A 21,518-nucleotide genomic window follows, 5' to 3' on the forward strand; every position below is an offset into this window, starting at 1 on the left:
ATTCATTCATAATGGTGGAAACCCATGACGAACAGTGTAACCCTGCATAACTCGGTTGATCCATGATGCTTGTGATTTGAGTCTGGCCATTGCAACTGTTGAGATCACAGAGTCTCTAGTTCATAGACACAGCGGCATGAGGTAACTCATTTTATTTTGCACAGGTTGCATATTTCCACAGGAAACATTCTCGCAAGGTTGTTTGGAAAAAGGACGACAGTTTGTGCTTGGGGTGTTAGGCTTCCCAGCTCTATGCCATGGTTTCTTTACCCGGCAACCTTCTGTCGTTAAATGTGTGCATGTTGATAACTTCTTCTGTTTTCACAATAACAGGGGCCTGTGGCTTGTGTTTTAATCGACGCTGACACTTCAGAGACATCCTTAGCTCCTCTACCATGGCACTACAGAAGGACCTCTAGAGAGGGAAATAGAGGGGGGGAAAAAAAAAGAAAAAAAAAAAACACATCTGTAAGAAGTATCTAACTGCAATGCCTAGAAGCAGATTCATTCCATTGGCACAGCCATGTCAATCCTTTAAGTTTGCTTTGTCTCAGCCTGGAGCTCATAACAAATTAATGTCTTTTAAATATGCATCGCATAATAATTAAAATGACTTATCAAGCTGTGATGACTCACTGAAAAAAATTCACCTTGTCTACAATTATTTATCTTCCAGCTACTGACATGCATGCACATGATACATAAAAATATTTCAAACAGATGTTCCGTTAACATAGTTTAGCTTTACAGGATAACATCTGAATTTAATGTGTATATTAGACATTCAGTAAAATTTCCCTTCCCATATTTCAACACAATGCATTTAATTTCTATTTAGTTTAGTTAGCTGATCCTTAACAAAACAGTAAGCTATATAGTGAAATATTTACCTAAATTAATATTTAACTACTGTAAAAATGCAGACCTATTACTGAAAAAAGGAATCTACTTCATTTTTTTTTTCTAAAAAAACTTCTGCATTTAAACACTTCTTCCACTACCAAATATTATTTTGTAGAATATATTTTTAAAAATCTCCATGTTTATGGATTCAGAAAAAAATTATAAACACGTTTTCTTCAATTAGATCCTCAAGACCATTTTTCCTTTTTTTCCTAGAGCACAACACATTTGAAAAGCAACTTAAAATCTCCCTTATTACTCTGATTTGAATGAATTCTGAACTATTGCGTGCTGAGCTATTAGCTCATTCTTGGTCTTAGAACTGAAGCATGGAATAAACAGAGAGGTGAAAAAGAGAACTCTCAATTTTGGGATCTTTTTCACTTTTATCACATGCTCTAAGTGAAATGCCTACCAGCTAGTGGATAAATGTATTTATGAAATAATATATTCTAGAGCCTGAGATAGCATGACAAGCTTCTGACAATGCTTCTCATGAAAAGCAACCAAGCTGGGAGACTTGGTCCAGAAAGATTTTAAGGAACTCATCCTACCTAATTCTTTGGAAGACTAATTTCAAATTGTGTTTTCAAAATCCACATTCAGTTCCAAATTCAAGAACTACTAAATTAGGCAGTGTGGGAGATATTGCAACTCTTAATCTGTGCAACCATTCATCAGGTGGAGTGTGTGAGCTGAACACGAGATTTGAGACTATCAATTCAATAGTGTTTTCTGCCAGAGGAGATTTAAACTCTAGTGTCTCAGCAGAGGACTGTAAAATTAAAGGAATGAGAACATATCAGGGTAAAATTACTTCCAGTTTCCTCCTACTTGTCCTATTCTGCTTCATATAAAAGCAGCAAATGGACACAGAGTGGGAGAAAGGGATAGAGTGAGAGCACTAGTAACTCTGTAGATTAGGCACTGGGGAACTCAGTGGGAGAAGTAATCCTTCAGGGATAGTTTCTGCTTCATCAGTATATTTAAGTAAAAATCTTTATAATAAAAAAGAGTGCAAATGTGAGTTCAGTTCTGTCTTCAGTCATAGGATAGAACTCAACTCGAATCCCCTTAGTCCTGAACATACCCTCTTCTCAAATCTTTTTTATGAACAGGGGATATGCAGGAAGGAAGAAAAAATGTAATCTTAGCCTGTCTGGGATACTTTTCCTTTCAAACACCTTTTCTCCTGCTGAGTTTGAAATAAACTAATGACACTTATTCAACTTGTGATAGAAAAGGGAACCCACAACTAAGGAAAATTTGAAATTTGTAATCCAAGAATCAGGAATATTTCTTTGGTATAATCAGGCGTAAGTTCTTTGGAGGCCAAATTTCAAGAAAAATCTCATCATTTCTGACTGCCTTCACAGAGTAAATCCACCAGTGGACACTCATTAACTATCTCTTTTCAAATGTTCTATGCACTGTATTGAGATAAAATATGAAACTTATGGTTTTCACTGTGTGAAGATGTTCGCTGAAATTTCCAAATGAATGCTCTAAGCCATAATGCACCAGATTGCATAAATTATTCTTGATTAACATTGCATAGAAAGCAGGAAACTATCTTCTTTCATTCAACTGTGCTTTGGAGCAAAGTATTCAATTCTCCTAGAATTCATTTTTAAAAGATTGCTGTTGCTTAACATCAGAACTGCAGTTATGCTTATGGAACTGAAAGTTGCCCTGAAATCAATACAAATTGCAATATTTAATTTAATATTTCCTACAGGCTCACAGGTGAAATTACTAAGGCATGCAGATCTTGGCATTTTCACTATGTGAAGAACTTATCACATAATTCAGGAACTTCACAGGAATTTGTTTAGAAGTAAATGCTGCAGGTCTCAGTGTTACATTACCAGCAGCCATTATATTGCTCTCACCTCTGGAATTAAGACCTAGCTGAAACACTGAAAAATGATGCATTAGCTCTTAAAACTTTCAAGATTTTATTCCTTGCTCTCTCTGCCAAGAGATCTTTAAAAGTGACAGAACAGAGTCAATGCTTTTCAAGATTCATCAATCCACCAAAATGTTTTTTTACAGATATGCAAACACTTAGCAAAAGATATCAAGTTTTAGACACTATCAGTATGAACAGGATTACAATCAAAGACCAAGAAGAAAGAAGATGCATGTATTCAATGCCAGCATCCTGAAATAACCTGAAAATAACATCTGAAGAAAACTACCAATGTATTCCTTGAAAATTTTACCTCAATTGGAAAACTCCATAAAATGAGAAATGCTGCCAAGATTTACAGTACTAGAAGGGTACTTAACAAAATTTTGTGATAGTTATTTTTTCTAGGAAATTCTTGCACTGTGTTTTCAAGTTAAGTTCATGTGAAATTAGCTCCATGCATTATATGAAATAAAATAAAATAAACCTAACTACTTAATTTAGTATCTTTTTTCAGGTATGCTATGCCTTATTTTAAAATGATTAAATGTCTAAAAAAAAATACAATTAAACTGAGTAAAATAAATAATATATTTTTTTTCCTTAAAATTTCATTCACTGAAATATTCATCCATTTTAAAACAGATGAGTTCAAGGTTATGGTAAAGTTCATGATGTGGATTCTTTTCTTTGGATTTTGTCAGAGAAATGTGCCATACAGAAAAGTTTTCCAACATATTGAAAAATCATGTTCAAAAAAGTTTACAAATGATTACTTCACATTTGACCTTTTTAAATATAAATTCTTTCCTTCTCTCTTTTTTATTCCAGTCAGAGTACAATTTTCTGTACAGTTAAATTCTGTGTTCTTACAAGGAACAAGTTGGAATACATCTTTGGGAAGAACAGGATGTGAAAGAGAAGCAGCTATGTAATACTTTCTCTGACAAATAAAATACATTTTCAGGCACTATTTCAGAAAAGATAATCCACTGTCTCAACGTTGATATCATCTGACCACTCAGATTGTTGGGAAAAAGGGTGAAACGTTTTCAGAACTTGGAGGTTATATTTCAAATCTTGATGTACACCATGAAAATGAGCTATTTTAACAGGTATTACAAGATTCACTTCATAATTCAATTAAAATAACCTTTTGCCCTGACTTAGCTTCCACACTGCAGGCAAATTACAAGAACATCAGTTATTATTGATTTTCCTCCAACACTTACAAAATCATAAGTTGTCTTCCTGAATGGTACCAAAAAGTAAATGCTGCCTCCAAGTCACCTTAGATACAATCAAATAGCAGGGGAATTGGAGGAAGGCATACAAATTGCTGAACACTAGCACCATTAAGTGCAACTATTCTGTTGCAGCAAGCAAGCACTATAAAACATTAGAAAAAATGTCTGTAGTTTTAAAAGACTTCAAGTGCACAAAAGAAAATTTTAATCAGAGCTGTAGTTTTTAGCCTTCTAATACAAAGCAATTCTTAAAACAAAAACAAAAAACTCTCATCTCTGTAAGTGTGAAGAAATAAAAGATACCTCTTTCATCTTTCATTCTTTGCCACAGCTGACAGCTCACAAATCATGAAGAACCAAGATAATCATTTAGCAGAATGTTATCACTGTTTACAAACTATTTACATAGCTTGTGCATGGTGCTACAGCCTGAAAAAAAAATGTTTCTTTGCATGCATGTATTAATATGAAAATTACACAATATTTAACTTTTTTCATTATATTGCTTTATAAGAATTTAGAAAGGTAGTTAGAAAACATATTAGCATTTGTTATACACAGAGTTATAAAACTGTCACTATAAGTTTTGTTTTTAATGTTCTAAAAAGAGAAACAAAAATATAATGGCAAGCTAAAATCACTTTTAGCATTCTGACTAAAGTGAATAATATTCTATCTATTTTAAATATAAGCGTCACAAGTGTTTGCTTTTTTATAGATTTTTCCCTCTTTAATGGATTTAATATAAAGTTGACCATCAACATTTAGCACAAAACTACAAGATTTATGTTTAATTTCATTATTACTTCGAGTCTTGCATGTTAGATATTATTTGAAATCTTGTTAAATTCTCTTAAAGCAGTAGCAGCAGTAATCCAGCATATTCTTGCTATGTTATGGGTCAGTGTTTTAGCACTTAACAGGATATATCAATCAAATTTTTTTCATATTCATGAGGTTAGCTGAGATTCAATGCACAGCTCTGCCCTGCCCTTCCCTTGTAATCATTTTTTTCCTTCCGAATGCCAGATATTTTGAATGCATTTGTGAAAAATCTGCCTCAACCCCCTGGAAAGAAATAGAAATCCTAGCAAAGTGTTTACATAAGATCGCAAACAGATGAGAAACTAAAGGCATGAAAATAAACTTGGAAAAAGAAATTACCTCATGGAATGTAAGCATTACCTTATCAAAATAAATTAAAGTGTACTTATAAAACTTAGATTTTTAGGATTCATAGTTATGTATCTAGTCTTAAACCAAAGAGTGTACACACACATATATGTATATACATTAAAAGATTTTGCTATAAACTTTTCTGATGTAGTATATTTTCAATCCAAAGTAAGTGTAACACACAAATACACTGAAAAGTACTTTTATAACAATTAGCTAAAATATTACCTAAGCATTCTCAAATTCAATTTTAGCACTTGTTACATATTTGGTAGGACTAGAACTTGGAGCCATTTTAAGAAGTAATTTTCAGGACAAAGTATATGTGAGATCCATCACCTACTCAAATACAGACATCAAAATCAAACAAAATGAAAATTGTTGTTCTGTAAGTTAAGTTTTGCTTTCACCATCATATCTATGTATTCAAGACAGCTAGAGTTTTTCCATACAGCTTGGTGAGACATGAGAGGTTTCATTTTGTAACTGAATCGAACACTGATTATTCCAATGACTTTTCTAGCTATCTATAGAGAATTAAAGAGTGTGATTTTACTGGCCCTTCCTGCAGCAAAATAGCAGTACTATAACCTGAAAAAATCTTCTGAACTTTATGGTTGTGTATATGAGCTTAGATACACAGCATGCCACTGCTGGCCAAAAACAAACAATCAAACAAAATAAAAATGAACTCACCAATCCTTCCCAATCTGCTCACTCTCCCCCTCTGCCCTCCCTCAAAAAAGAAAAAAAGAAAAAACACCAGGGCACTTGCAGCATAGATTATTGTAGGACAATGTGATTCCAGCTTGCCTTGAATGACCTGCTCAATAGAATGTTAATCGATGTCCAGAGAACAAGTTCAGCAACTCTCCAATTCTAAAATTGATTTCCTAATGTTGTTACATTGTTGTTACACGTACTCTGGTGAATTCAAGAGTTCTAGTTTAAAAAAAAAATCCTCTACACCCAGTTACAGTCTTCTGAAAACCATTCAGCCCGCTTTCCAGCATGAGTGTAGCCCGGCAGCTATACTAGTTCCTATGAATGTTGGGGAATTCATATCACTGCAGAAAGCTTTTTCAAAGGTGGCTTCATACAGCTCCTGCCAGCAGCCTTTCTGAATGTCACACTGACCATGATGTTTTTCTGACTCACCTGTGGACCTAGGCTGGGGCAGATGGGATTGCATTTGTGTGGTTCCACTCTTTCCACTCAGAGAAATCCCAGAGGATGGCATAGGGAAATTGCTCATCAGCCCCGAGGGCTCTCTCTCATGCAGGATTCCACAAGGTTTCATCCTGTCATCTCTCCTTTTAACAAGTATATGAGGCCACTGGGGAGATAATGAAATAATTTGGGCTGTGGTATCATCAGCATGAAGATGATTCACAGCCCTGTTCTCTTGTCAGACCAGGATGGTGCAGTCATTTTGTGCTTCCAGTACCTGGCTGAAGACATATGATGGAAGATGGGCTCTACAATGGACAAGTAATCTTCATCCAGAAGATATCATTTACTCTTGTTACCCAGTTCTTCCTCTTGTAAGGGAGTCTGAGCTTACAGTCTCAGGTTCCTCCAGGTTCCTAAGTTTGAGTCTAGGTTTCCGAATTGGATTGATGGCAAGAAGTACAGTTTGTCACTTGGATCTAAGATAGTGGCAATAATTTCTAGTGGTGTGAAACAAACAGGCCTTCTTCCAGAATGGATTATTGCAGTCCAGTTTCTCTGGAACAGTGCCTACATGTGACTTTCAGATGCTTAAAAAGTGTTGATAGCTATTCATAGCACTTCAGATATATAAATATCACTGAGCAAATAAACAACAGCATGTACAGTAGTGCCCATCTGATTTAAAATTATATCCAATGTAACGTCCTAATGCTTCTGTATCTTCCTATCACCTCTGTGTAGGATATTCTCTGCTCTTCAGCAGAGAAATCAGTCTCCTGAGATATTGTGTCACTGACTGTGAAATTTCATTTACCTATTAAATCACTTTTGCTCCTAAATCTAAACTTAGTCTTCATTTGTCCAAGAAACAGAATTGTTGATCTTCAGGCATGATGAAAAGAACTGCTGATAATACGTAATCAGTGTTTTGGGGTATTAATCTACCTGGATTTAAATACTGCTATGTATCACCATACAATTTAATTTGAAAATAGACAGTCTATCTTACAGAGCAACTTTAGAAAATAAACACAAAGTGCCTAAGAATAATTGTAGCCAAATAGCTTTTTAAAAGTCTCCTGAACTTAAGTCCACTGTATATTATTCACTGTAAAAATATGTACTAATTTTATAGTTCAGTATGATATTATAAGCTTAATATAAAATCTCACGTGGCCTCAAATCATATTGAACATAGAGACTTAAAGTATTAATTTAACAGAAGTGGTTTCCATTGTTTTGGAAACTCTACTATAATCATATTATACTGCATAGTATTAGTATCAGTTTCCTCATAATTACATGGTTTCTTCTGACAGTCTAGAATATTTTCTCAAATTAGAAGTAACTCAAATGAGCATCGCTGGCTCATACTGAAGTGAAAGCAACCTAACTAAAAGTTCATTGGAACAAATTGTTGTCTGACTCTGAACTCACTGATGCAAATGTAGGTGTGAAGTACCTTGATATTAAGGTTGTTCATACTACATTTATCTATAGTATAGCTGATTAAGTAAAAATGCAAATATTACTATTTATATACTACAATATTTGCAGACATGACAAATTAACGTTTAGAGGAACACATCTCTTTCTACTAATGAGTGAAAAAGAACTATAATTACTACAAAATAAAAGACATGTTGAGAATATATTTTTATATATCTTTAAATTATCTGTGTCAAACATAACACATGCTATAAATGAGACCTGGAATATAAGCCTCAATCTTTCAGAGAATATCCATGGAGTGCTAGTAAACCTTCTGAAATCACATTCCTATAATTGTGCTTATGCAATGGGCAGTTTTGCATACATGTCAATTCTCAATTAAAATAGAGATCTTGTTTTTTAATGTTTTATTGTTTGCAATTGATTTTAAAAATGTCATAATGTGTCAAATTGTTTATTTCCATTTATTCCATTTCTGCCTTTTTCTATCCTTTTCTAAAAAATCTAGGGGGTTTGTTCACTTTTAAGTTTTCCTCATTAGAAAATATCTTCTAATACTTCGCTGGCTAGTTTCCATGAGGGCATTTAATTACATCCTCAAGTAATCTGTCAACATACACAAATACAAACCATGCAAGCCTGTAAATCCAAATTTAGTTGCTCAAGGGAATGTAAGATGATAGAAGTTTCCAGTTTTCCAATCTCATATCTGCACAATGCAATGTGCTAAAGCTGAAAAAACATTCACTTTTATGAATTGCCACAGTTGCTGCTGTTTTTCCCAGCCAACATTAAGAATTCTGAGATTTCTTCTTTACAAAATGTGACATGACAATACAAATAAAATATCACTGACTCTATGTTGTGTAGAAGTTACTTGGGGTATAAATCCCAAAGCTTTCACTTTGATTTACCATTAATTCCCATGTTCTGTTGTTTATTTTAGCCTGAGGAACACGTTTTTCAACTTTAAAATCTTTTGAATTTGTCTTTTCTGAAAAGTTAAAATATCTCTGTCCTGGGATTTACTTTGGGGTTGCTTGAAAACTATTGTAAACGAACGTCCTAACTATCAAAGGCTTTTGATTTTAAACTACTAGGAATATTCTCTGAACTGCAATAATACTGCAGATTTTGTGAAGGAGTTTGATGAAAAGTAATGTAATATTTCTTTATTTATTTTCAATCTTGTAAAATAAGAAGGGATCCTAAAATTCTTCTCTTTTTTCTTTTTTTCATATGAAATGATTGATATGTTTCTGTTTTGTATTGTTGTTAAGATAACAATTACAACAAAAAAAGAAATGGAAATAATGACTTCTGACATATACTGTGGACAACTAAGAATTCATAATATTTCAATATGGATTAACTTCTTCCCGAAAGAAGTCAGAACAAATTACATGTATGCACTTTGCCCATTCTAAAAGGAAGTGTTCTAAGTCATAAAGAATTACATTTATCCTGGTGCAAACAGATGATAGAAGTACCTTGTCAAATAAAGCTCATGTTAACATTTTATACTACTTCAATGTAACAAAATTGGAAACAGCTAACTGTATTTGAGAGGACAAAGTCAATTGTTATGTGGTTGTAGAGCAAAGCTTCTTCAACCCAGCAGTTCTTGTTTCCTCTTTGCCTCTTGCAAAGGTGTGGGTCTCCTACCTGAGTAAAAATAACTTTCAAAATTACTTCTTGAAAGTGGGCCAATGCCACCTTTTCCAAAGAAACTATGACCAAGATAGGAAAAATCACTTGCAAGGGTGACAACATACAAATGTTCTATAAACAGACATTTGTCACTGCCCTCAGCTACACCATTTTGTGCTAAAGTTTTCAACAGTATACAAGTACTTTCTACCACATTGCTTACTTTTATGGCAGTTACCTAAATACTGTGTTAAAGTGGTATCAAAATGGAAATTATCTCTGAAAAGGCTTTATCCAAAAAGGATAAACATGAAGGAAAGGTCAATAAATACTTGAAAGGAGACACATCAATATATTAAGCTAAATATTAATGGTCTACAAGTAATTTTTTTTTCCCTGGCTTTTATGATAATAGCGTGTGCTCTACAAAAAAAAATATATGAAGTGGACATAAATCCATGACACACTGAAACATATCAACAAAAAAAGGATGTAGTAATTGTTTTATATGGCTTCTGTTTCTAACCTTGCTTATTCACTGCCCTTCAAGTGCCTGTTAAAATCAAAGAGTAGGTCATTCACCAGTAAAAGCAATTACAAAATGCAAATAGCAAAGCATTTATTGTCAAAATTGGCTAGGTAAAGAAAGTCTGCCTAATAACATGTTTCCAAGCAGATGACATAATTAGATGTTTGCATAATAAACAACAGAGCCCAAGTATTTAGCATTTTTTTAAAAAGGCCATGACTAAAAATAAAAAATAAAAATAAACATAAGTGAACATTGTGACATAAACTCTACTGAAACAGTAGCAATTAAATTGCTCTCTGATAAAATAGAAGGCACCATCTTGTGGTTACTCTGAAAGAATGCACTTGGGACAGCCCCAGAACTGCCATCTCCCCCTGCCCATTCCCAGTGTGCCCACTGGAATATCACAATTGTCCCAAAAATAAGGGCAATGCTTTCCCATTTCCAGCCCTCAAAAAATCAGTGAGACTAGATACTAGGTAGGACCAGAGGGGTTCTTTCATTCTAAATACAACTCAGGTTATTATGTTACTAAAGTGTGCATGTGAGTTATACAGCAAATTCAGAATTATTACCAATTATAGAAAAAACACAATTTCTGAAGCTTTTAAGATCAAATACTACCATAACCTATGGTTTCTGTAGCCCAATGAATCTGCATGACTTTTTGAACCAGATAAGATCAGAGACTTCTATTCTTGCCATCCTTACATTATCAAAATCAAAACATTGCTGGTTTGTTCTGAAGAAGGTGTTTGAAATTTTTGTAAATGATATGTTTTGATAAACCAGTTAAGTTTCTGTCATCTCTGAATACATAGATGGTATCTCATGCAAATCACATTTCAGCATTCAGAGTTTATTGTTACTTCAACAGAAACTATGGTAATGATTAAAATACTGTATATAACTCGTATGCGTTTAACAGTTACTTATGTGTACTTTGGGTCCAATGCTGCAAACTGCTAAGGATTCATTCGTTATAAATGTAAGATAAACCACCTAGGCTGATCTTAAGAAAGGTAGAAAGGAAGACCCAGGGAACTACAGGCTGGTGAGCCTCACCTCTGTGCCTGGGAAGATCATGGAGCAAATCCTCCTAGAAGCTATGTTAAGGCACATGAGAGATAAAGAGGTGAATCGAGACAACCAGCGTGGCTTCACCAAGGGCAGATTGCACCTGACCAATCTGGTGGCCTTCTTTGAAAGAGTGACAGCTTTGGTGGAGGGGGAAGGGCAATGGATGTAATCTACCTGGACTTCTGCAAGGCCTATGACATGGTCCATCACCACATCCTTCTCTCTAAATTGGAAAGGTGTGGATTTGAAGGATGGACTGTTCAATGAATTAGGAATTGGCTGGCTGGACATAGACAAACAGCTGTGATCAATGGTTCTGTGTCAGGGTGGAGGCCGATCACAAGCAGTGTCCTTCAGGGGTCAGTGTTGGGACTGGTGCTCTCCAACATCTTCATCAATGACATGGACGATGGCAATGAGTGCACCCTCAGCAAGTCTGCAGATGACACCAAGCTGAGCAGTGCAGCCAATACACTGGAACGAAGGGAAACCATCCAGAGGGAGCTGGACAGGCTGGAGAAGTGAGTCCATGAAAACCTAATGAGGTTCAATAAGGCCAAGTGCAGGGTGCTGCACTTGGGTCAGGGCAATCACAGGCATTTACACAGACTGGAGGAAGATCTCATTGAGAACAGCCCTGCGGAGAGGGACTTGGGGGTCCTGGTAGAAAAGAAGCTGGACATGAGTCAGCAGTGTGCACTTGCAGCCCAGAATGGCTTGCAGCCAATTATGTTCTGGGCTGCATTAAAGGAGGAGTAGGAGAGGGAGGTGATTTTCCCCCTCTACTCGGCTCTTGTGGGGCCCCATCTGGAGTACTGCATTCAGGCCTGGGGTCTGCAGTACAGAAAGGTCATGGAGCTCTTGGAGCGGGTTCAGAGGAGGGCCACTAAGATGATCAGAGGGCTGGAGCACTTCTCCTATGAGGAAACATTGAGGGAACTGGGCTTGTTTAGCTTTGAGAAGAGAAGGCTCTGGGGGGACTTCATTTTGGCTTTACAACACTTGAAGGGAACGTATAAAGAGGAGAGGTATGAGTGTTTATGTGGGTGGATAGTGATAGGACAATGGAAAATGATTTTAAACTAAGACAGGGGAGATTTAGGTTAGATATTAGGAGAAAGTTTTTCACATAGAGGTTGGTAACACAGTGGAACAAGTTGCCCAAGGAGGTTGTGGATGTCCCATCCCTGAAGGCATTCAAGATCAGGCTGGATGTGGCTCCAGGATGTTTCTCATTCCCTCTTGTGCTATCACTGTCAGACCATGCAAAAATTCAATATCCCTCATGTCTGTAAACTTTTAAGTTCTGGAAGGCTGCAATGAGGTCTCCCAGGAGCCCTTCCTTTCCAAATTGAATGAACTCATCTCCCTTAAACTTCACTTTCCCACACTGAATCTTATTTTTAGGAAGCCTCTGACCAGATTTCCTCTAAGGTAGCACACACTATCATTTTACGTTTTTTGACGTTTTTAACTGTTCGAATATAATAAAATATACATCTGCTATTTATTTTTTCCAAACAAATCTACCTTTGATGTGCTAATGACTGTGAGTTTTGAATGGCTATAAATCATAGTATATTTGAGTCCATGGTGCTGTTTTAGTATTATTACTATTATCATTTGTTTGATAGTTTAATTGACTGTTTTAGTTAGGTTTTACATCCGTTAGATCTGGATCTTCTAGAAAATAGCTAGTAAATTAGGACACTTGTTTTTCAAACAAACTGGCCAGAGCAAATATCACTAATAGTTTAATGGTGATGACATCCAAAATAATTTTTGCTTTTGAAAAGTGTGAATAAAAGAGGAATTTCTTTATGTCTGTAAAATGCTATGGTGGCATGAATGCATGGTGGCATTCTGCTTACCGGTGTTTGTTTCCCAGAAGGACAAGAACTGTCCCATGTTTCCTTCAGATTTTTTGAGCACATCAGGATGGATGCTCTGAGCCACTTCAGTTACTAGAAGTAGCAGTTTCTTTAGCAAATAAAATTTTGTCTGCTGCTTTTCTCAGCTCCATTCCTTTTAAGATATCACTCCTCCAAACAGTTTCACACCAGGTAATATTTCTGTTTACATATATACTCCAGGATGGAATCTGACATCAAAAATGCTCAAAAACTATCTAGATTACAAACTTAAAATCTGCACTGCTTCTTCATTGCCACAATGGAAGCGCAACTGTATATTTCTTATGTTACAAGGGAGGAAAACTGGTTAATATGTTCATTTATATCTCAGGATACTCAATATATTGACCGGTTGAAGTAATCTGATTTCTTTAATTTCCTTGATTGTTAACGTGACCTTTGATCATTCCTGTCTTCAAACGCCGACAAGTTTTACACAAATGCCAGAATTATACTCTGCGTCTAAAAGAATGAAATAAATGTTAGAAAAAAAAAAAGGTGTTTCCTCTGTCTCTATGGGATAACCAAGGCTTTGTTATTTGCATGGTTTACTTGTCACAGGAGAGGAGATGTAGGGATTGGAGACAAGATGACAGTTCTGCTTGTCTCCCCTTTGGCTGCTACTACACTCCTCTCTCCTAGGCAAAGGGGATCTTTTACTCTTGAGCAGGGAGGGAGAAGTCATTTAGTGAAAGACAGTGAGTTCTAGAAGAGTGGGTGAGGGTGGTACAGGGAAGGACATATGCAAGGAGATTTACATCATTTCCTATTCATTTTATTCTACATTTCTAAATTTTACCTGTGTTCTCCTGAGATGACAATAGTTGCGTGTTTGGGAAAGGGAAGGGAGGGAAGATTTTGGAGGTGGAAGGAGAATGGGAAAACGTAACCCTTTCAACTGCTTCAGATTCAGTCCTAATTCTGAAATTAGTTCAGCACTTGTTGCTATGATTAATCCTTTTTGATACAGTAAATGCAAGACATTCAGATACCTGCACTTACTGCTATTTCTATCCAGCTCTCAAAAAAAATTAAAAAATTAAAAAATTAAAAAACAAACAACAACAACAAAAACTAAAGCAAACAAACAAACAAACAAAACAACTCCACAGAAAACCAGCACCTTAGGGCTTGGAGAAATAGCTCCTTAAATGAAAACAGTTTCTGTTTACTTCTTCCTCACACAAATTCTAACATGCTGACAGTATTAAGTACGTTAAGTATTCACACCCTGCAAAACACTGAAGAACTGATGTTACAAGATTATTGTCAAAACATTCCTATTTTTTCTAAGTGTCTATTAAAAGTCCAGAAAAGCTGAACCAAATCATACCAGTTCCCATATGAAATCCATATCCACCATGGATAAATTTTTGAGATTTACATGGTTAGTTAGGTATTTGGTATCTTTTCCCTCACAATTTCATTTCAGAAACATAACATTCAAATAGCACATTAACAGAACTGAATGAGTTTGAAGCATCATAAAGAAAAGGATCTAAATGGTCCTTTAACATTTTAATAGCATGTACCCATGTTCAAACTGTGTTCAGGACCTTGTGGCCTCACACGGCCTCACACAGTAAATATTAGAAAACATGTCTTTAACAAGATATAAATAAAAAGACACTTGCATGGTGGCCTCAAATGAAGTTAAGACAAATCTTAAATTTTATGAGTAATAATTCAAGTTACAAAAATTCACCAGTAGCATCTGGAAAAATATAACTGTTGGATTTACATCTGATTTTACTATATAGAAATATAAGAACTACCAGAGGTCACAAGCTCCTCCAAATTTGAACAACAATAAATTAACACGTAATTAAAAACAACAGTTCCTCTCCATTTAAAAAATTCAGACAATGTCAAAGCAATAAAATATATGGTTTGAGTTTAGATTTAAACATGAGCTGTTTAAGGATTGGGATGTTTATTTTCTATGCAGTTTGTAACTTCAGCTAAGAATTTCAAAAAGATACTACTAGTATTGGCACAGTTACAATATTGTGATAATGGAAATACAGAAGTAAGAAAAAAATAGAACTAGAACTTTCAAAACCAAGTCAGTTTGAAATTACAGATTTCATTATATTATGACCAGCAGTAAACCCACAAAAAATTAAGCTGATGTAAACTTTTCCAGATGCTACCAGGACAACTTTTCAAGTATAAGCTTCAGAAAGAACATTTCTATAGACACGTTTTTATAGTTTGACTTTGAGCTACAGACAGTTTTGTCTTTTGAAAATCAGAATTATCTGTAGTTTAATTTGTTTCCCATTACAGTTTCGGATTTCTTCTTCATCCATAAAATTAACTGCAGTGAACTTCCAGGAGTAAAAAGCTGTCTTTTTTCAGGCTTGAATAAGAGGAGAAATAGTCACTTGTCCTGAAAGCTGGCTACAATTAAACATATTGAACAAAAATTAAAAGCTGTAAATGTAAGACTTTGGGTACTTTGCTGTGATCCTTTGTTATAGAAATACTGTATTATATGATAAACAATCAATATGCACCTACATTTGGCTATAAAATGTTTTAAATTTTATTTAAGTAGACAATAAATAAAAATAAAATAGGAAAGCACAGTATTTACCTTTTCCAACTGGGCATTTTTTTTGGATTTGTACAAAAACTCCCCAACTGCCACGAAGACAGAAAGCACCAATCCTGCTGCCAAGACAATAAAGATTCCTCCAATATTTTGAACTCCTAAAGCACTGGCCTCTTTGCTTTCCTCCTCTGGGCAGCCATTGCCTCTCCACCATTTCTCTTTCATCATGTGTAGCTTTCCTTCCTCTTGCAGCTGTAGAATTGCTATCGTGATCTTGTCTCTATATGGGGAACCTAAAGACATCACACGGATCATACACTGTGGTGTACATTTTAAAGAAATTTACTTTCGATAAGAATAAAATAAATGCAATGCTGCAGAAAAAAAATAATACCCTCCTCTTTACAGCCAAGAACATTTATGGGAAAGCCATGTACATCTAACTGTAGTCACTCTGGTCATACAAATGCAAAACTGCATGCACATATGAGTAAATATGTGCAAAACTTGATCCAGTTGGTGTTTCCTGTAAGTCAGAAAATAGCAAGTCCTATCACGTTCAAGCCTATGATCTATTAAACTGTTAAATCCAGTGAAAGAGTATTCTTTAAAATAAATAAATAAATCACATCAGGCTTTTAATTATGCTGCAGTAGATTTTCTTTAATACAAACCTATAGACTGTTGCTTTAGTTTGCTACCCTAAAGCTAATCAAAGGATCCAAAGTCTGATATGCAACAAGCACTTTATATTATTTTATTACAAAATACAGACATCAACTTATGTTTCAGGACAAGGCCAGAAAAGTCTATTTGATAGATTGTCAGACATGATACCATCTAAATACTTATTAGCACTGCCAGGAAGCAAGCAGCTCATTCAGAAAGATAATGTGTCTGAATGTGAATTTTCATATTTTTATTGTGGGCTACTTCTTTCTCATAATCTAATATTTTAATAAGATGTGAAAATTTTGCTGCTTTAAAATATTTCAGTATTTCAAAGAGAAGTTCACAGAGTAGCGTCATATCTTCATATGTCATCTGCTCTCCTTTATATAGCACACAGGATTTTTGAATGAGTACTTTAAAATCTACATTAATTGCTGAATAATATCACTATTCTGAATGTTAGAAAGTAAATCATATCAGTTAGAAGTTATTTTTCTGTGCTAAGATTTGTGCAATATTTAAGGAAATAACAAAGCCATCATTTTTCTTCTCCTCCTTCAAAAACAACAAAAAAAAATTTCCGTTAAATTGGATAACAAATCCCCGGGGGGATTGGGGGGGGAGGGGGGAGGGAATTAGATGAAAAATCATGGCATCCCCTTTTTCATGTGTTATGAATGCAATTCTACGAAGAATCCCTCCTTTCTTTCTTTCTGTCATAACAGTGTTACTGACTAGCTATCATTTTTACAGTGTTTCATTTGGATGAATAATACAAAGTGTTTTCACTCATTTGATAACTTTAAAAAATACTCAGAATTCTTTTAGAGCGATAATACTGAGACATTTCACTATTTCATATATATTCACTAATTCTGAAAGACCTGAACGAAAACATTCATAGGATTTCTACAATTAGATTCTGAGAAAATATGGTATTCTGGGGGGATTTTTTCTCTTTTCACAAAGTACTCAATTTATTATTGCACATGTAGAACTTGTCATGAGAATATATCTAATTGCAAAAGATTGCTGAGGCAGCATGGAAATAAAACACTGAAAGACCATTCATTACAAAATATTATGGGCTTTTCCTTAATTTCAAAATAAAAGGTAGGAAGGTCTCAAAGGCCTCAAAGTAAAGTTGCAAGAACTTGAGTTTTTATAATCTCTGCTTAGAAAAAAAGAACATTTTGTGCCAGGAGCTACATTATGTTTACACAGGACTATAAGGAAGCAGAGAGAAGTAAAAAACAAACTCCCTCCTGCTTTCTTGTGCACACAGGATCCTATGTTATACAGTTTCAGACTATCTTGATTGTTCTGAAACTCTGTAAAACCCTACTCTTGACACTTGTCTTCATCCAGATCAAAGAAGGAAAGCGATTTGTTTGCAAGAGCCCAAGGAGTACTACACATAATGTAAGTTAATTTTGAACTCATTTTACACCATATTCTGATCTGACAAGATACTTCCTAGTTAAACTGATTTGCATTAGATTTCCACTCTTTTGTTTTCAGTATATAGGTAGTACCATCTATCGTTCATGTATTTATGCATTCTAAGGCCGAGTTTTGTAAAAATACAAATTTCTTCCTTTCTAAGTACTTAAAAATGAACTAACAGAGGAATTAATAATCAGAAATCATAAAGCACAGGATAATCCTGTCTACAGTTAGTTAAGTTTATAAGGATTGTGTTTAAAACATGCATCTGAATAGTGACTCAGTTAAACAACTTTTGCATCACTTGCTGTTGGTGATTTGCAAAAATTTGGACAAATATTTGGGTAGTCAACAGATTACAAGTTTTTCCTACAGCAATATTTGCATTTGGTACAGTTTGTCTTAAAAATAGTAATATTACAAGTAAGAATTAATTTTGGATACGCAACACGGTATACTGCTGATGTTAAATTAAATATTTAAAATATTCTACCTTTGAAAAACACTAGCATTCATTTTTACAATTGCATTATTTTACTGAAAGATTCACAGTGATATAAAAGCACTGATTCTCATTTTACAAGTCTAGGTTAGATCCATTGAAAACTAGACAGCTAATATTTGGAAAAAGTAAACTCAGAAGACCCTGAAATGGCTAAAAGTTTCATGGTCTGATCAGTGGATGAGAATATGTTCAAAGCATCCACACTACACACTTAAAACTGCAGTTTTCCTTGCAGAAATGAAAAATGTCTATAAGTAAATATCAAATGTTATGTTATTGGTAATTTTCACCATTGTTCCTATCACAAGTGAAAGATGAATTAAATCATTTCATGAAGTATTGCATGCAGGTCATGTCCTGTTTGTGTGTTTTTAATGCAAAATACTTCACTGAAGAGAATTTACTGTTCAGAGAGAAAAATAAAATATAAAATAAAAAGAAAAATAGAAACTGGTATACTCCTTGACAAATGCATACATAGATACGTGAAAAATAAATATAGTATCAGGAAGAATGGAGCAATAAAGCAGAAATTAGAAAAAATAAATTAATTGAATGAGAGTAAAATGTCAGATTCATAGAAAGCACAAGTAATACTAATTTTCATGTGTAGAAATACGAACCTCATGTCAATTAAATGACTTACTGTTGAAAAAAAATCTTACTAATTTTTGCATGGAGAATGACTTGGACATGGGCAGGAAGCAGCAATACAGACACCAAGATATTTAAAACTACATCCTAACCTCAAACAAAAAGATTAAAATACAATTTTCCATTGACTGTGTAAGAAAAAGAGAAGCTGTATGGAAATATTAGGCTTATTCTTTCCCTTCTTCTTCCCCAGGTTTTCTGTCTTCTTTCCTCTATTAACTCCATGAATCATCCCCATGATAAACTAGTATTAGTGGGACTGGAGAGAAAATTATACATTATTTGCTGGACTGTATGGGAACTGCTGAGTCACAGCCTGAACCTCTGATTGATCACCTGAGGTGAGCCATGAGTCAGCCAGAGGAGCACAGGTGAAGGCAATTCACCTGTGCTGCCGGAAGGGGTGGAGCCAGGCTGCACCCCTCCTAGACCTATTTAAGAGCTGGCTAACACTGGGGAAGGATCTTATCTGGAGATCCCTCTTTCTGGTGTTTTGTGGTGAGCCTAGCATAAGGGTAAGCCTTCTATTTATTCTCTCTTGTTATCATAGTCTACTTTGCCTAACTCTCTTGTTTATTTTGTGATTGTAACATCTTGATATCCATTGATTATACACTGGACTCACTTTAGTTACAGTCTATAGGAATGAAAATTTCTGCTGTAACAATTTTAATACCTTCTCTCTATTTACATGGTTTATGAAGACCTTAATAACTATCAATGATCAACGAAATGAATGAAGAATGCAATAATTTATAACAACTTAAATATGAAAATTTTAAATGTAAATTAAAATGTGTATAAAATTCTGTCTGAAGTATCTATACCAAGGTAAGATAACAAAGTCTCAGAAATACTGAAGTTATATTTAGATAAGTTAGCTTCCCTGAAGTCACAGCACGTAAAGATTTATGCACATAGTTATATATTTAGTCATGACTTATGAACACATAATTTTGATATATTGAAACTTCACTGTATAGAGATTAATATATTAGAATCCTGCTGATTTGGCTGATCTTGGGAATACTTCTTACTAAGTTTTAATTTAATTAAATCTTCTGACTATTTATTTATTTATTTCCAATTAAATGCAAAAGGAATTGGAACATACTGGGACTTGTAGAACTGAATTTGGCCAGAAAAAATAAAAAGCAATGGTAGCACTTGACAAACTCATTAAAAACTGTTGAAACAGGAACTTGTTTGTTTCATTGTTCCAGGTGAATTTTATAATGAGAAATTGCTGTAAATTGTTTGATATTTTGAAATTTGGAAGTTTGTGCCCATGTGACTTAGCTACATATTAATTTTCATTTACTAGACAGAAAAATCCAATTTGAATAGTTCTACATCATTTATAGTCTATTTGTTGCTGCTATATTTCCCTTTTTATTAAAAACAAGACTGTTTTATCTTGTAACATTATTTAATATTCTATTTTTTTCTTTGCCTAAGCAAGAAGAAATTACCTACGAATATACTATCATAATCAGTACATTGTTTATTTTCATTAAGAACTGAATAGATGCTTAGCCTATGAAGAACCACAGAAAAACTCCTTCCTGATGCAGGGCCTCATGTATCACCAGCCCTGAAACACATTCCAGGAATATGTAGCATACTCAGCAATAAAGGCTGTCAGCCAAATTTACAACATGCCATAGGACAGATTCCTATCAGTGGGCAGTGGGTACAGTAGAAGCACTTTAGCTCCACAGAACTGTTTTTATTTTGGAAGTCACAGGTAGTTTTTCTCCCTAGCACAAAATCCTCTCTAACTGGCATGAAAGAGAAGCAATAAAGAAGAGTCAGAATAATTTGGTTTGTTCCTCGTGCCTGTGGATTCAGAAGTTACCAATCAACATCCAAAGAAAGTGAGAAATTTTGACAATTCACAGCTCCTGGATCCACTATAAAAATCAAGTAGTTTTCCATTCTTTAGGATCACTGAATACTATTTCCATATCATGGAGTTATGCTACTGCAATAGTTGTGTATTTGATGGACTGAAATTCTTTGGCAGTAATAGAAAACAAGCAGCACATGACAGTGAAGCAATGAATCAAAAGAAAACATAGTATTTCCTGCAAACTCGAAAAGGGAGAAGATCCTTCTTTATCTCAATTTCAGACTTTTAATCAATTCCAACTGAAGGATGTTCATATCCTGAGCTCTCAACATAATAAATGAACAAATAAACAAACAAATAAATAAAAATTATGCCACTACGAAGATGTCCTCAGATGCAAAACAAGCCACTTACACAATACCAATTAGCCTGGTATTTTTAGGAGTATAGAGAACAAGCCAGCTCCCAGCGTACTACATTATGGAATGGATGTGAGATATTCAAAAGCCATCTAGATGTCGTCCTGTGCAACTGCTTCCAGGTGGCCTACTTGAGCAGAGTGTTTGGAGCAGACAATCTCTCGAGGTATCTTTCAAACTCAACCATTTTGTGATTTTGTGAAATGCAGCTTTGAAAACAAATTTAATTCATAACGTTAAGTGAAGTGAAGCCAGTTTTTTCAGTTTAATCCTCCCAATAAATAAGAAAAGCTGGCTCTTTTGTTTTCCATGCAGATTTCTCTTCCCTAGTTACATGGCATAAGTGACTAACAAAGCGGGACAGTCTGCTCTTGG

At 34.7% G+C, this 21,518-nt stretch overlaps 1 protein-coding gene across 1 annotated transcript in view; it reads right to left on the reverse strand.

The window, feature by feature from the left end:
* Nucleotides 1-250: 250 nt before the first annotated feature.
* The window catches only part of GRIK2 (glutamate ionotropic receptor kainate type subunit 2), a gene marked incomplete at both ends in the record, with an annotated part of 345,231 nt that continues 323,963 nt past the window's right edge, over nt 251-21,518 (reverse strand). The window contains 2 exons of the mRNA XM_079532662.1: nt 251-415; nt 15,638-15,888. Coding sequence (XP_079388788.1) covers nt 251-415; nt 15,638-15,888 — 416 coding nt within the window. The remainder of the gene's footprint in view (nt 416-15,637; nt 15,889-21,518) is intronic.

This window comes from Tetrao urogallus (assembly GCF_951394365.1).
Source record: "Tetrao urogallus genome assembly, chromosome: 2".
NCBI classification, from domain to species: domain Eukaryota; kingdom Metazoa; phylum Chordata; class Aves; order Galliformes; family Phasianidae; genus Tetrao; species Tetrao urogallus.